The following is a 15,950-nucleotide window of genomic DNA, read 5'->3' on the forward strand; positions in this document are numbered from 1 at the left end:
AATAATTGAAAACTATTTGTTGGTCGGTAGACAATTTACGGAAAAAAAAGACGATCGGGCTTTAAAGCCCAAAGAACAGATTCTATAGCAAGAAATTCAAATTTAAAGAAAAATCTAAATAATTAAAATGATTATTAATTGATTATTAAATGATAATTAATTAATAATAAATTAATTTTCCAGTAAATATTATATTATTATTAAAAAATAATATATTTAAATTAATTCTAGCTCAAAATAAAATTGTTGCGATGAGAAAATAACTTTTTTGACAATTTTTTTCTTTAAAAAAAGTTTATTAACTAATAATTAAATTAATTAGTTAATTAATTTTTTTAACAGTGAAAATTTGCCAAAAAAATTATTTCTAGCCCAAAAGAAATTGTTGAGCGGAGGAAATATTTTTTTTCAATTTTTCAAAGTAAAAAAAGAATTAATTACTTAATTATTTAATTAATAGGTAATTAATTTTTTGTTTCAGTGAATATTAGTAAAAAAAATTATTTCTATCAGAAAAAAAATTGTTGCGATAAGGAAATAATTTTTTTGGCAATTTTTCTCTGTAAAAAAATATTTAATTAACTAATTATTGATTTATTGAGTTAATTAATTTTTTTACAGAGAAAAAGTGTCAGAAAAATTATTTCCATATGGAAACAATTTTTTTGGCAGGAAATAATTTTTTTGGACAATTTTTCACTGTAAAAAATATTTAATTAACTAATTATTGATTTATTGAGTTAATTAATTATTTTTTACAGTGAAAAATTGCCAAAAAAATTATTTTCTCATCGCAACAATATCTTTTTAAACTAGAAATAAATTTTTTGACGATTTTTCTCTGTAAAAAAAATTAATTAACTAAATAAATCAATAATTAGTTAATTAATTATTTTTTACAGAGAAAAATTAATTAACTAAATAAATCAATAATTAGTTAATTAATTATTTTTTACAGAGAAAGATTGCCAAAAAAATTATTTCCTCATCGCAACAATTTCTTTTTGTGATAGAAATAATTTTTTTGGCAATTTTTCTCTGTAAAAAAATATTTAATTAACTAATTATTGATTTATTGAGTTAATTAAATTTTTTACAGAGAAAAATTGCCAAAAAAATTATTTCTATCCTAAAAAGAAATTGTTGCGATGAGGAAATAATTTTTTTGGCAATCTTTCTCTGTAAAAATATTAATTAACTCAATAAATCAATAATTAGTTAATTAAATCATTATTTCCATATGGAAACAATTTTTTTGGCAGGAAATAATTTTTTTGGACAATTTTTCACTGTAAAAAATATTTAATTAACTAATTATTGATTTATTGAGTTAATTAATTATTTTTTACAGTGAAAAATTGCCAAAAAAATTATTTTCTCATCGCAACAATATCTTTTTAAACTAGAAATAAAGTTTTTGACGATTTTTCTCTGTAAAAAAAATTAATTAACTAAATAAATCAATAATTAGTTAATTAATTATTTTTTACAGAGAAAAATTAATTAACTAAATAAATCAATAATTAGTTAATTAATTATTTTGTACAGAGAAAAATTAATTAACTAAATAAATCAATAATTAGTTAAATAATTATTTTTTACAGAGAAAGATTGCCAAAAAAATTATTTCCTCATCGCAACAATTTCTTTTTGGGATAGAAATAATTTTTTTGGCAATTTTTCTCTGTAAAAAAATATTTAATTAACTAATTATTGATTTATTGAGTTAATTAATTTTTTTACAGAGAAAAAGTGTCAGAAAAATTATTTCCTTATGGAAACAATTTTTTTGGCAGGAAATAATTTTTTTGGACAATTTTTCTCTGTAAAAAATATTTAATTAACTAATTATTGATTTATTGAGTTAATTAATTATTTTTTACAGTGAAAAATTGCCAAAAAAATTATTTTCTCATCGCAACAATTTCTTTTTGGGCTAGAAATAAATTTTTTGACGATTTTTCTCTGTAAAAAAAAATTAATTAACTAAATAAATCAATAATTAGTTAATTAATTATTTTTTACAGAGAAAAATTAATTAACTAAATAAATCAATAATTAGTTAATTAATTATTTTGTACAGAGAAAGATTGCCAAAAAAATTATTTCCTCATCGCAACAATTTCTTTTTGTGATAGAAATAATTTTTTTGGCAATTTTTCTCTGTAAAAAAATATTTAATTAACTAATTATTGATTTATTGAGTTAATTAAATTTTTTACAGAGAAAAATTGCCAAAAAAATTATTTCTATCCTAAAAAGAAATTGTTGCGATGAGGAAATAATTTTTTTGGCAATCTTTCTCTGTAAAAATATTAATTAACTCAATAAATCAATAATTAGTTAATTAAATCATTATTTCCATATGGAAACAATTTTTTTGGCAGGAAATAATTTTTTTGGACAATTTTTCACTGTAAAAAATATATAATTAACTAATTATTGATTTATTGAGTTAATTAATTATTTTTTACAGTGAAAAATTGCCAAAAAAATTATTTTCTCATCGCAACAATATCTTTTTAAACTAGAAATAAAGTTTTTGACGATTTTTCTCTGTAAAAAAAATTAATTAACTAAATAAATCAATAATTAGTTAATTAATTATTTTTTACAGAGAAAAATTAATTAACTAAATAAATCAATAATTAGTTAATTAATTATTTTGTACAGAGAAAAATTAATTAACTAAATAAATCAATAATTAGTTAAATAATTATTTTTTACAGAGAAAGATTGCCAAAAAAATTATTTCCTCATCGCAACAATTTCTTTTTGGGATAGAAATAATTTTTTTGGCAATTTTTCTCTGTAAAAAAATATTTAATTAACTAATTATTGATTTATTGAGTTAATTAATTTTTTTACAGAGAAAAAGTGTCAGAAAAATTATTTCCTTATGGAAACAATTTTTTTGTCAGGAAATAATTTTTTTGGACAATTTTTCTCTGTAAAAAATATTTAATTAACTAATTATTGATTTATTGAGTTAATTAATTATTTTTTACAGTGAAAAATTGCCAAAAAAATTATTTTCTCATCGCAACAATTTCTTTTTGGGCTAGAAATAAATTTTTTGACGATTTTTCTCTGTAAAAAAAAATTAATTAACTAAATAAATCAATAATTAGTTAATTAATTATTTTTTACAGAGAAAAATTAATTAACTAAATAAATCAATAATTAGTTAATTAATTATTTTGTACAGAGAAAGATTGCCAAAAAAATTATTTCCTCATCGCAACAATTTCTTTTTGTGATAGAAATAATTTTTTTGGCAATTTTTCTCTGTAAAAAAATATTTAATTAACTAATTATTGATTTATTGAGTTAATTAATTTTTTTACAGAGAAAAAGTGTCAGAAAAATTATTTCCTTATGGAAACAATTTTTTTGGCAGGAAATAATTTTTTTGGACAATTTTTCTCTGTAAAAAATATTTAATTAACTAATTATTGATTTATTGAGTTAATTAATTATTTTTTACAGTGAAAAATTGCCAAAAAAATTATTTTCTCATCGCAACAATTTCTTTTTGGGCTAGAAATAAATTTTTTGACGATTTTTCTCTGTAAAAAAAAATTAATTAACTAAATAAATCAATAATTAGTTAATTAATTATTTTTTACAGAGAAAAATTAATTAACTAAATAAATCAATAATTAGTTAATTAATTATTTTGTACAGAGAAAGATTGCCAAAAAAATTATTTCCTCATCGCAACAATTTCTTTTTGGGCTAGAAATAAATTTTTTGACGATTTTTCTCTGTAAAAAAAATTAATTAACTAAATAAATCAATAATTAGTTAATTAATTATTTTTTACAGACAAAAATTAATTAACTAAATAAATCAATAATTAGTTAATTAATTATTTTTTACAGAGAAAGATTGCCAAAAAAATTATTTCCTCATCGCAACAATTTCTTTTTGGGATAGAAATAATTTTTTTGGCAATTTTTCTCTGTAAAAAAATATTTAATTAACTAATTATTGATTTATTGAATTAATTAATTTTTTTACAGAGAAAAAGTGTCAGAAAAATTATTTCCTTATGGAAACAATTTTTTTGGCAGGAAATAATTTTTTTGGACAATTTTTCTCTGTAAAAAATATTTAATTAACTAATTATTGATTTATTGAGTTAATTAATTATTTTTTACAGTGAAAAATTGCCAAAAAAATTATTTTCTCATCGCAACAATTTCTTTTTGGGCTAGAAATAAATTTTTTGGCAATTTTTCTCTGTAAAAAAAATTAATTAACTAAATAAATCAATAATTAGTTAATTAATTATTTTTTACAGAGAAAAATTAATTAACTAAATAAATCAAGAATTAGTTAATTAATTATTTTGTACAGAGAAAAATTAATTAACTAAATAAATCAATAATTAGTTAATTAATTATTTTTTACAGAGAAAGATTGCCAAAAAAATTATTTCCTCATCGCAACAATTTCTTTTTGGGATAGAAATAATTTTTTTGGCAATTTTTCTCTGTAAAAAAATATTTAATTAACTAATTATTGATTTATTGAGTTTATTAATTTTTTTACAGAGAAAAAGTGTCAGAAAAATTATTTCCTTATGGAAACAATTTTTTTGGCAGGAAATAATTTTTTTGGACAATTTTTCTCTGTAAAAAATATTAAATTAACTAATTATTGATTTATTGAGTTAATTAATTATTTTTTACAGTGAAAAATTGCCAAAAAAATTATTTTCTCATCGCAACAATTTCTTTTTGGGCTAGAAATAAATTTTTTGACGATTTTTCTCTGTAAAAAAAATTAATTAACTAAATAAATCAATAATTAGTTAATTAATTATTTTTTACAGAGAAAGATTGCCAAAAAAATTATTTCCTCATCGCAACAATTTCTTTTTGGGATAGAAATAATTTTTTTGGCAATTTTTCTCTGTAAAAAAAATTAATTAACTTAATAAATCAATAATTAGTTAATATATCTATTAAAAATCTATTTTTTTTAACTGGCCAAATTGTGAAACCATCTTATTCTGCCAAACTTTTGGTTTATAGGTTAGAAATATGGTTGTTTCTATACTTCCAAAAAATATTCAATTATTTTACAAAAATTATTTGTTCAATATATTTTTTTTTACTTACCTCCCACGTAGTGCACGAGAGCATCGTAGATAAACCAGTCATTTTCATTCACATCGAACCACATCACTTTGAATGCTTTCCCTCCTGGCTCTACAAAATCTTCTTTCTTCTTGCAGTTAAAGTGTTTTATTCGTTCTATTTCCACAATTTCTTTATTGTTATCTACGATGTAAGATACAAATGCGTGGGTAATCGACATGTCTATTTTTTTGCAAGCAACGAGAGACAAAAAGTGTAGCTTACTGACATTCAGAAACAGAAGTTAGAAACTGAGAGCATGCCGTTAGACGCCGACCGGAAATTTTTTACAATAAGGGGAAGTTTGGGAGAGGTGAGATAAGAGAATGTAATTGGCTCTCGCAAATTCAAATTATTATGGCACTCTCGTGTCTTGTTGCCTAAAGGTACTCGCACAGTTCGATGCTAGCCAGCGCTATAGGCCTGAGCAGAATATAAACGTAACCGGAATCGTAATCGCAAATGCAACCGGAAGAATGAGTTAGAGAAGGATAGATAGATTGTTTGTCCTTCTCTAACTTATTCTTCCGGTTGCGTTTACGATTACGATTCCGGTTACGTTTCTATTCTGCTCATGGAGGTTCTACAATAGGTGCAAAAGCCAAGTACAAGTGCAAGTCCAAATGCAAATCCCATGAGTGAAAGAGAGACAGATAGACTACCTATCCTCTTCGCACTTATGAGATTGCCACTTGGACTTGCACTTGTACTTGGCTTTTGCACATATTCTGGAACCGCCTTCAGGCCTTATCAGCAAAGACTCAACGAGAGTAAAGGCACACTCACAGCTCAATGCTAGCCAGCGCTAGCAGACGCAACGACTAAAGAGTAAGGGAGTCAGAGAATTCAAATTAATGCTTTTTCTCCCTTACTCTCGTTGCGTCTTTGCTGCTAACGCTGTCTAGCATCGAGCTGTGCGAGTACCTTAAGGGAGAAAAAGCATTAATTTGAATTCTCTGACTCCCTTACTCTTTACTCGTTGCATCTGCTAGCGCTGGCTAGCATTGAGCTGTGAGTGTGCCTTAAAGGCAGCACGACTGCTTCGTGTACGTAAGTCGGATGCAGGACATGTAAGTTCCAGCAACCGTTTTTATTGTGCGCTGAAAACACGGTTGCGGGAAACATTAGCGTGTAATTCCATGCGAGGAGCAGAATACGTCGATCGAAAGCAGAAAATAATGAGAGCAAAAGAGCTAGGTAGATATTGTTGTCCTTTTCACTCTCATGATTTTCTGCTTTCGATCGACGTTTTCTGCTCGCATGGGATCGCACCCTTATCAACAGTCGTCAAAGGTTTCCGTAACCTTCTTTTTAACGCACAATAAATACGGTTACGGAAACTTATCTATCCGCATCCGATCTAAAGGTGCTTTTGTACCTCCTTTTTTCGATCAGATGAACAAATTTCTGAACCGTGAAAATGCGTATCAGTGAATGTGATTGGCTCTACAAAAATTCCATTTTCACGTAGTTTTCTGAAGAGCCAATCACATTCACTTATTCGCATTTTCACGGTCCAGAAATTTTTTCATCTTATCCAAAAAAAGGAGGTATAAAAGCACCTTAAGGTACATGCACAGCTCTTTTCGCCAGCTTCCTGTACATCAAGCTGATCATTTCCGCGGTAGATTTGAATTTAAATAAAATTAAATATTTGTTTTTAATGCAAATTCTTAATAAAAATAAATAAAAGATAATAGAAGTACAGCATTATTGTTATTTTTAAGTCAAATGAAAATGAATGTGGTAAAAAAGTGTATTTTTCTGTAATATGTGTAAGGCATTGCTTCCATGCTTGCGTTGCGTCACATTACAGGAAAATACATTTTTTTTACTACATTCATTCCCATTTCACCTTAAATTAATAATATTGCAGTGATTCTATTTTATTTTATTTATGTTTAATAATAATCATTAAAAACAAATCTTAAATTTTATTTAAATTCAAATTTTTCGCGGAAAAGATCGGCTGGCTGCACGCGCAGCTGGCGAAAAAAGCTGTGCATGTACCTTAAAGGTGCTTTTATACCTCTTTTCTTTTCGATCAACGATTTACTGGACAAATTTTATGAAAGGTGAAAATGCGTAAAAAACTATTTTCAGGCGGGTATTTTTGAATTGTTTTGAATTGGGATCTGAAATACTGCAATACGCCATCTGGTGTCGACCCACTTGCGGTAGCCATTTTTTATTTTGTCTCTGTCTAACATATGTATAAAGAAAGAGACAAAACAGCAAGATGGTTGCCGCAAGTGGGTTCAGGGTTGAGTAGTTACACAAGATTTCAGATCCCAATAGAAAATGTTTTTTAAGAAATATAATGTAACTAAAATTTGTCTAATATCTAAAAACAATAGGAAATAGTGATAGAAAGCTGATTGTTTAATAATATTCAGTAAACCAATCGGTAAAATATAAAATGTTTATTAAAGAAATGTGCATTTAACTAATTCTTCACTCGTAATTTAAAAAGCATTTGTGCTTCAATGCTTCCGCATTGAATTTAATTACTTTATTGCACCAAATGCAAATAACCTAATAAAAATATTAAATCATAAGCCAATTTTTAAGAAAGTATATGTATATGAATTTAAGGTTATGAATCAATTTTTCACTCATCTCTCAAATATTTTCTCCAAGAAGTATATCTCAGTTATTGTGAAGAATTAGTTAAATGTACATTTCTTTAATAAACATTTTAACTTACCGATTTGTTTTCAGCATTCATCGCATTCATCGTTAAACTGTTTATTAAAGAAATGTACATTTAACTAATTCTTTACAATAACTGAGATATACTTCTTTGAGAAAGTATTTAAGAGATGAGTGAAAAATTGATTCATAACCTCACAGAAAAAAAAGAAGAGTAAAGTTTGTTGCAAGTAATTTCATCATTTTACTCACAGAAAATTGTAAAATGATTCGTAATAGCACGAGCACACTTCGGCTGCCTTCGCATTTTGTCACTGGCAAATACGCATGCGCACTTGGAGCGCGCTTATTTTAAATGTTCTTTTCATGAAATATAGTCAAACAATCCTTTGTTATTTAAAAAAGTAACAAGTGTATTAAAACGTATTTAAAATTCAATTTAATTTTTTAAATTTCCACTTCAAACATAAATAAGATAAAAAGTAAATAACAAGTTGTAAATACAAATTTAAATGAAACAAAAATTTGTATTAGCAACGTGTAAATAAAAATACTTCTTATTTATTTATTATCTTTGTTTATTTATTTTTTATTATTTATTAATTGTATTATTATTTGCTATTTATAAGGAATGGATCTAAAACTGGTAATAGACTGATAGCTCAGTTCAATAAAATCGTAAAAAAAATTTAAATAAATAATAAATAAATATAATTGTATCTTGAATTAACTTTTAATCTAGGTAAAAAAAAGTATAATTTCGTTTGTGCTAAAAACGAATGTTGTTTTTTTAAACTTCTTAAAAATTAATTAATGATTAATAATTATTAATATAAAAAAATACATATAAAAAATAATTAAAGCATAAATAAAAAATAATATCCATAAATTTTATATTATACTTTCTATTTATTATTTTCTTTATTTATTTTTCTATTTTAGTTTTTTATTATTTTTTAATATACGATATTATGAACGAGAGACGTCGAAGTTAGGTACGAAAACTAATATCTCAAATTCCGAAGAAAAACATTTTTTAATTTTTGAAAATAATATTTATTTATAATCAAATGATTTATAATAAAATTAAAAAATAAACTAAACACAAAGATCAACAAATGAGAAATGAGCTGAGCAATAAGAATTAAATAAACTGAACAAAAAGATCAAGAAATAAAAAAACTACTCCGATGTGAGCTAAGAAATAAAAAAAGAAACTTGACACAAAGATCAGCAAAAAGGAAAATCACTTTGATGAGAGATGAGAATCTCTTAAAGCATTATGTAATACAATTGATTTTAACACATTGTTTTTCATTTGTTTTATTCCTGCTTGACGCAAAATTGCAATAGAAATGAATGAATATTGCAATTTTGCGTTAGGAGGGAAAGAAATATTGAAAACCCAATAGGCTGAAATTAGATACAGAACAGCATCAAAAGCAAGCGCCTTGAATAATGTTTCGCCGTCCACGTGGCACATTAGTTCGAGAGAATCAAAAGATGTATTAGAATCTGCAATTGCCAAGAGAGAAGGAGGCTCATCATGATTCGGAATAAGTTCAGCGAAAGTTGAACCTCTCTAAAAAAGAAATTGTTTTATTAACAATATCATCATATTATATTTTTATTGTGCTATTTTAAAAAAAGAACATTAATTACTTGCGAATTTTATATGAATATTATGAAAATCAAAATTTAAAGTTAGCCTTAGAGTTATTACAAGGAGTTAAAGAAAAGAATAATATACCGGATAAGCGCGATAAATTCTTCCAGTCTCTTTCGCCTTTAAAAATAATTTCGGCAAATTTAGAAGTAAATGAATACAAGTGCCGTTATTGGTACCATCGGCAGGAACTTGAACCTTCATTGCTTTAATTATATTTGGAACTGCTTGCATCCAATTACTCCTGATGGTCCCAACAGGTAAATCCACTAATTTTGAAAGTTCTCTTAGCAACTAAATAAAAGATGAATACATAATGATTCAAAATATTGCAACAAATTTAGAGTCAGTCAATTTATTACAAACGAAAAAATAATTAAACAATATTTATTACTATTACTTAAAAAAGTTATTCTGAGGTAATTTTTTTTATTAAAGAATTAATTTCTTGAAAGTTTATAAGCATATTAATATTAGAAATTAATTGACATATAAAAAAAATATTGAAAAATATTTGATTTCAAATTAAAGATATTCTGGAGTTTATTTCTTATTAAAAGATTAATTCATTAAAAGTTTACGAACAAATTAAAATTAGAAATTAAGTGACTAGCAAAAAATATTTTCATTAAAATTTTTGGTTTTTAAAAAACGTTATAAACTTTAGCCTTACATTTAATTTTGATTTAAGAAAAAGATAAAATTTAACAAAATTTACCAGATCAGGATTCCTTAAAGCAGGATACATTTTTAATAAATCTTTTGCACTCATGCTATTGACCGTTTTTAGGCGTACATGACGTGTCTTGTCAAGTAGCGATTGTAGTTTTCCTAAATTGACATCTTCAGTTGTTGATGCCTCTTTTGCCATCTCCTGACAAAAGGCATCATGCTCTGTGTTATCCTCGGTTTCCTTCCTTTTATGTTTTTTTAAATATTGTAAATTAAATTTCATTTTTTCTTTAATCATCAGCTGAAATTCCAAAAATTATTTTTGTAATAAAACTTATGATTTCTATACAAAAAAATATCATTAAGACTATAATTCAAGACTTGTTAACAAATTTTTTTTCAAAATCGTTTTAGGGGGTGATTGTGCATATAAAATGCTATAAGAAAAATAACATTTCAACAAAAACTTTTTTTTTCATATTTTGGTTGTACGTTTCAGAAATTCTTATTCAAAAATAAAATTTAGAAAAAAAGATTGTATTTTTGTAAGAACATGTTTAATTTTACAATTTAATAAATAAATGTAGTAATATGTGAAATAAATAGATAAATATATTTTTATTAGTGAAATAGATGGATAAATGGAAATGAATGAACATTATAAGGCGTAAATAGAATCGTAGTGCAAGTATACTAACATGTCCACTTCCATAAGGTCCCTTTAAAGTGGAGTATTTATTTGTTAATAAAACGGACATTTCATCCACATGATGAGACTCTGTCACTCCTTTCTCGTGCATGTTCAAACATACTAATCTGACAATTGTACTTATTTCTGTAGCTTTAAGTTCTACACCATTTTGAAGTAGTCTGTCAATTTCATGAGGAAATGATTTAGGAATTAATGAATGTAGATCAATCTAAAAATATATAAATCATTATTAATTTTTACATTTTCCTCATACATGAGAAAGTATTCATTTTTTGAAATAAATTCAGACATAATTAGACACAATTAAATAAAACTATATTAATTTAAAAATTTATTTAGTACAAACAACACTAAAAAGAAATAAAAAATAAATACCTGACTGTAAATTTTCAAATGAAATATATACTATCATTATTTATTAATAAAAACTTTGGTTAAATAAAAATTAAAGCATTTATACTTTTTATGACTGGACAAATTCAAATACAAACTAATGTAAAGTGCAATAATCGAAAATTCTCGTAAATAAAAAAATTTGTTATAAAATTTAGTTATTTCAAAAATCTATTTTATAGTACAAAAAAAATTCTCACTTCTAAATTTTTCTGTGACGTTTGTAACAGCAGAGACTTTTTTGTTCCAATTGTTTTTTTTGAGGTTGATTTGTCAAAACTTCCATTGCTAGTAGAAGGTAAATGATGATCAATTTCAATCGAAATTTTCGCGTGTTTCGCAGGGGGGCATCCACAATAAGTGCATATACTCAAAGCATGTGAAGGAAGCCACTCAAATTCAGGACAGTCACACTGTTGACACATTCCTCTTTTAATTCCTTTAGAATCATAATTTTTATTAGCATCTACAGCTCCTTCCATAATTGTGTCCATAATTACGTGTATACCTAAAAATATATGAGACAAATAATTTTTTACAATAAACAAGAATTTATAAAAAATCATTTTCTATAAGAATAGTGTAATTTAACAGAACGCCTGAATTGGAAAATATGAAAAAATAATTTTTTTTATTTCATAATCTCAAAGAAGACTTCATTTAGAATAAAATAATATTATTTAGAATCTTTTTGTGGTAATTATAAGTGACTGATAGAAATTTAAAAACTTGGTTTGTTTTCTAAAAAAACAAGATAATATGAACGATTTTTCATATTTATGTCCACCTTATTGCACCAGCTATAATGAATTTTTGAAATCTATCATTAAATTTGTAATCGGCGACCCCAAAAACTCCTAAGTAACAATTATCAAATAAAAATCCGTTTTATTCTGAAAACTTCAATAATTTGGCTTTTATGTAATATTTGATTATTAATAATTTGGTAAATTTTTCTTCAAAACTACAGAACCAATTTGACAGTTTTTTTATTTTTTTAGCAAAATTTTAAGATTGAATGACACAAGAGCAAAGAGAATTGTTTAAATAGTTTTAGTGAAAAATTTCCAGAAAGTTAACTATTTTACATTGTTATTTGGTAACTCAGACATCCTATGAAAGCAATTATTAATTATTATATAGAATAAAAAATTTTAAAAGCAATGTTATTTAAAAAGAAACTACCTTCTCATTGATTCCATTGACTTGTTAATATAAAGGACCTAGTGCTTTTTTCAAAATAATAAAAGTTTGATTGCCTTGTCGATGTGAATGGAATACTTCATACGACAAAAAGTCTTCAAATATGTGATTTATGAAATCATTTGAAATTTCTATTTTGTAGGCCATTACTAATAAATCAAGTTCCAACGTATTAACTTTTTGACAAACAAATATAGGTACTCCATTTTGCCACACGATACTATGCAACGCTCTGAACTGTGGCAAATTTTCTTCACTGTAGGAAACTGCAATGAAGCACTTTGACGCTGTGTATTTGATACCGTTAATTTTCACCCAACTTGTTGTCTGCACAAAATTTTCGTCTGGGAACAGGTCTCTAAATGCCGTTTTCTGCAAATTAATTTGCTTTATAGGTCCAGTTTTTAATTCATTTTCAAGACTTTCTGAAAGCAAGGCTGTCTGTCTTAACTGGTGTTTCCGAGCAAGAGTTAGTGGCAAATTTTTATAAGTTCGCAAGTTTTGTGCAATTCTTTTAAAAAACTGATGTTCAGCTTCCATTCGGATGGTCTTATAATGAATCAGTGGTCCAAACTTTAAAATCAAGGAACAACGATGCACCAAGAAGTGTTGTTTAGGAGTTAGTGTCTCGTTATAGGTTGTTTGAAAAGTTTCCAAATATTCAGAAATTATTAAATGCAAATAATTCAAAGATGGAATATTAATTTCGTGTGCATGAGAGATTAGAATAAGTTCCAGCATCAACAGATAATTTTTCATTGGAAGCCAGTCTCTTTGCACCTCATTGATCACAATCAACGGAAGCATAAACGTTAACATAATCATCTGAGCAGCTGTTTGTTTAAATCCTACTTTTTTGTCCAATAATTGTTCTCGGGTTATTTTTGATGGCTTTGCTGATTTTTCCGAATATCCATAATCAAAATCTCTGATTCGGTCATTTATTTCATCTAATGTTATTGATTCTAGATTCAAACATAGCTCTTTCAAAAATGCACGGATCGTTACAATGCAAATTCCTAAATCATCATCATGGGTCAGGTCTGGAGGGCAGGATTCTGTGTAGTGAAAACCGATTAGATCATTAAGTAAACATCTTGTGTTTATCCCGTATTCTGTTCTTAAAAAAGCTTTTGTTCGTTCATCAGGAGCATTTTCAATTTCATAGACTTGGCGGTCATCCTCTGCAGCTGTGCGCAAAAGCTCTGCAATTTCTGCAGTCATAGTTCGCACCTGATCGATGGGTGCCATACAATATGGACAAGGATGGTTACAGTTGAATGATCCCTTTCTGCCTCCAATCTGATGACATGCCAAGTTGTCACCAATAAACGATGATACTCCACAGTATATATTTTCTCCGTTGGGAAGATTTACTCCATTCTCTGCCTCTTGAAGATCGGTAAGCAAATATGACACAACTTCATTCATTCCATACTTTTTTATGTAGGGACTTGGTACTATTGCCGCCAGATTAATAAATTTCAGTTGAGACTTGTAAGCAGGAGCAAGGTCATCGAGTATCCAATAAAACATACCTAATTTATGCATAAAATTAGACTTAGAGCCAGCTAAGTCGCACAGTTCAACTTCATCAAAGTAAAGCTTAATAAACTTAGCATTAGGTCTCATTATTTTAAAGGGATGGTTTTGAAAATGACTTCCATCTGAGCTTGAAGATAGAACATCATCATCACGTCTGATTTGTTCCTGTATGCAATTTGCATACGAACCATTTGAAAGCCACTTTGACAAAACTTCACTTATTGAAATTTGAACCATTTCATGTTTTTTTATTTTTATGCGTTGATTGCCATCATTAGTTGATGAACTGTAATTTTGAAACTCAGCCCCTAATTGTTTTCTCATAGGTATCACTAACCCAAAATTTTTTTTAAAGTATTTATCCTGATTATATATAGTATTAAGATCGTGGATGGCATCTATACTTCGAACAGTTTCTTCTATATTTATATAATCATTTATGTTTAATCGTATAGATTCTTGTAGAAGTGTTTGAACTTGGTTTAAATAATATTCCACATATGTAACAATTAATTCCTGAGCACTTTCTAATATTCCAATAACATCATTGTTGGTAGCTCTTGTACAACCTCTTAAATACAGTATATATTTGGCAAGAGCGTGCTTCAAGGGATTTCTTTCTTCGCCACCATCATCATCAGCATCATTAGGCTCTGGATTCGAGTCATTATCGGGATCATATTCATCACCATCATCATCATCGTCACCATCACCATCATCATCATTATACTCTGAACTTGGATCACTGTCAGGATCATCGCTTGGATCACTGTTATTATTAGATAACATTGGATGACTATCGGGATCATTATTGGGATCACAAAACGGATTATCATCACCATCATTAGGCTGTAAAATAGGATTATTTACAAGATCATCATAATCACCAACGAGTTCAGAACACGGAACATCATTATTAACATTTGATTCGGGAATTGCTTCATTATCAGGATTATCAACAGAATGGCCAATATTATTCGGCTCAACATTTTTACCATTAGCGTTGCAAATATCATGAGGCAAAAGTGCCCTATGTTTTCGACTAATGTGTGATCTAAGGGAACTAGGATTTTTATACACAGCTGTACAACCTCTATATGTACAATGGAGATTAGGTTGACTGACATGTATTTTAACAAGATGGCCAACCAACTGTCTTGTATTACAAAATCTTTTATGACAGAACTGACATACAATATTATCCTCTGGCATATCTGGTTCCATGATATTGTTCAATTGTGTAATTTAAATATTTTAGCTGAAATAAAAATATGTTATCACTAAAAAGAGTATAGCACATTTTATCTGAATAGATATCGAATAAAAAATGACCCTAAAACAAAAACAGAGACAAATAGATAGAGATATAGGAGATTAAGAAGGAATGAGATAAGAAATAGTTAATAATAGGAGAGACAAATAGTATGACACAGATAAATAGACAGGTAATTAAAAAAAATATGCATGGAAAGAGATGGAAAGTTACTGAAATGTCAACATTTTTGGATTGGGATACAAAAGTGCCAAAAGAAAAAATTCAAGAAAAAATTTTAAAGAAAAAATTCAAAATTAAACAGAGTGTCTCTAATTTCTTATTTTGGATATAATGCATTGTTTTTTGTTTACATTGTTAAGACAAATAATATATTGATTTAATTTAAAATTAAGGATAGTTTTCATTTGCAATATTTCAATAAAAATTTACAAGTTTTTTCTATTTATTTCCATACAGATACGAAATTTTCATATTTTTTGTTATTGTATTAATTGTTACATTTATTTTCATAATAATGAAATATTTTATCTATCGAAGCTTACTAAAAACAGAAATTACTTGATTTAATACTAAAAAGTGATTAAATTATTGTATTTAAAATTTTTCTTATTAAACAATTCTGTAATTGTATGAAAATTGGAACTTTTTAGAATTTACAGGTATAATGAAAAAATAAAAAAATTT

The 15,950-nt window shown here is 26.3% G+C and overlaps 2 protein-coding genes across 2 annotated transcripts; both read right to left on the reverse strand.

The window, feature by feature from the left end:
• Positions 1–8,909: 8,909 nt before the first annotated feature.
• Positions 8,910–11,728, reverse strand: LOC127283848 (uncharacterized). Its single transcript, XM_051308950.1, has 5 exons — positions 11,443–11,728; positions 10,836–11,057; positions 10,184–10,438; positions 9,550–9,759; positions 8,910–9,381 (listed from the first exon to the last, which is right to left on the reverse strand). Exons 1-5 carry the CDS (start codon positions 11,722–11,724, stop codon positions 9,046–9,048), a joined length of 1,305 nt encoding a protein of 434 aa, XP_051164907.1. The 5' UTR covers positions 11,725–11,728; the 3' UTR covers positions 8,910–9,045.
• Positions 11,729–12,451: 723 nt separating this feature from the next.
• Positions 12,452–15,214, reverse strand: LOC127283851 (uncharacterized). Its single transcript, XM_051308953.1, has one exon. It carries the CDS (start codon positions 15,212–15,214, stop codon positions 12,452–12,454), a length of 2,763 nt encoding a protein of 920 aa, XP_051164910.1.
• Positions 15,215–15,950: the final 736 nt, after the last annotated feature.

Source organism: Leptopilina boulardi, unplaced genomic scaffold (assembly GCF_019393585.1).
Source record: "Leptopilina boulardi isolate dan_hultmark-lab unplaced genomic scaffold, ZJU_Lbou_2.1 LbouV2_311, whole genome shotgun sequence".
In the NCBI taxonomy this organism is placed as follows: Eukaryota; Metazoa; Arthropoda; class Insecta; order Hymenoptera; family Figitidae; genus Leptopilina; species Leptopilina boulardi.

Excerpts from the sequence above, each read along its gene's own strand:
- LOC127283848 (XM_051308950.1), bottom strand. The coding sequence starts at position 11,724 with ATGGAAGGAGCTGTAGATGCTAATAAAAATTATGATTCTAAAGGAATT. Across the intron at positions 10,439-10,835 it reads GACCTTATGGAAGTGGACAT|CTGATGATTAAAGAAAAAAT; the intron begins GTTAGTATACTT and ends TTGGAATTTCAG. Across the intron at positions 9,382-9,549 it reads GAATTTATCGCGCTTATCCG|AGAGGTTCAACTTTCGCTGA; the intron begins GTATATTATTCT and ends TTTCTTTTTTAG.
- LOC127283851 (XM_051308953.1), bottom strand. The coding sequence starts at position 15,214 with ATGGAACCAGATATGCCAGAGGATAATATTGTATGTCAGTTCTGTCAT.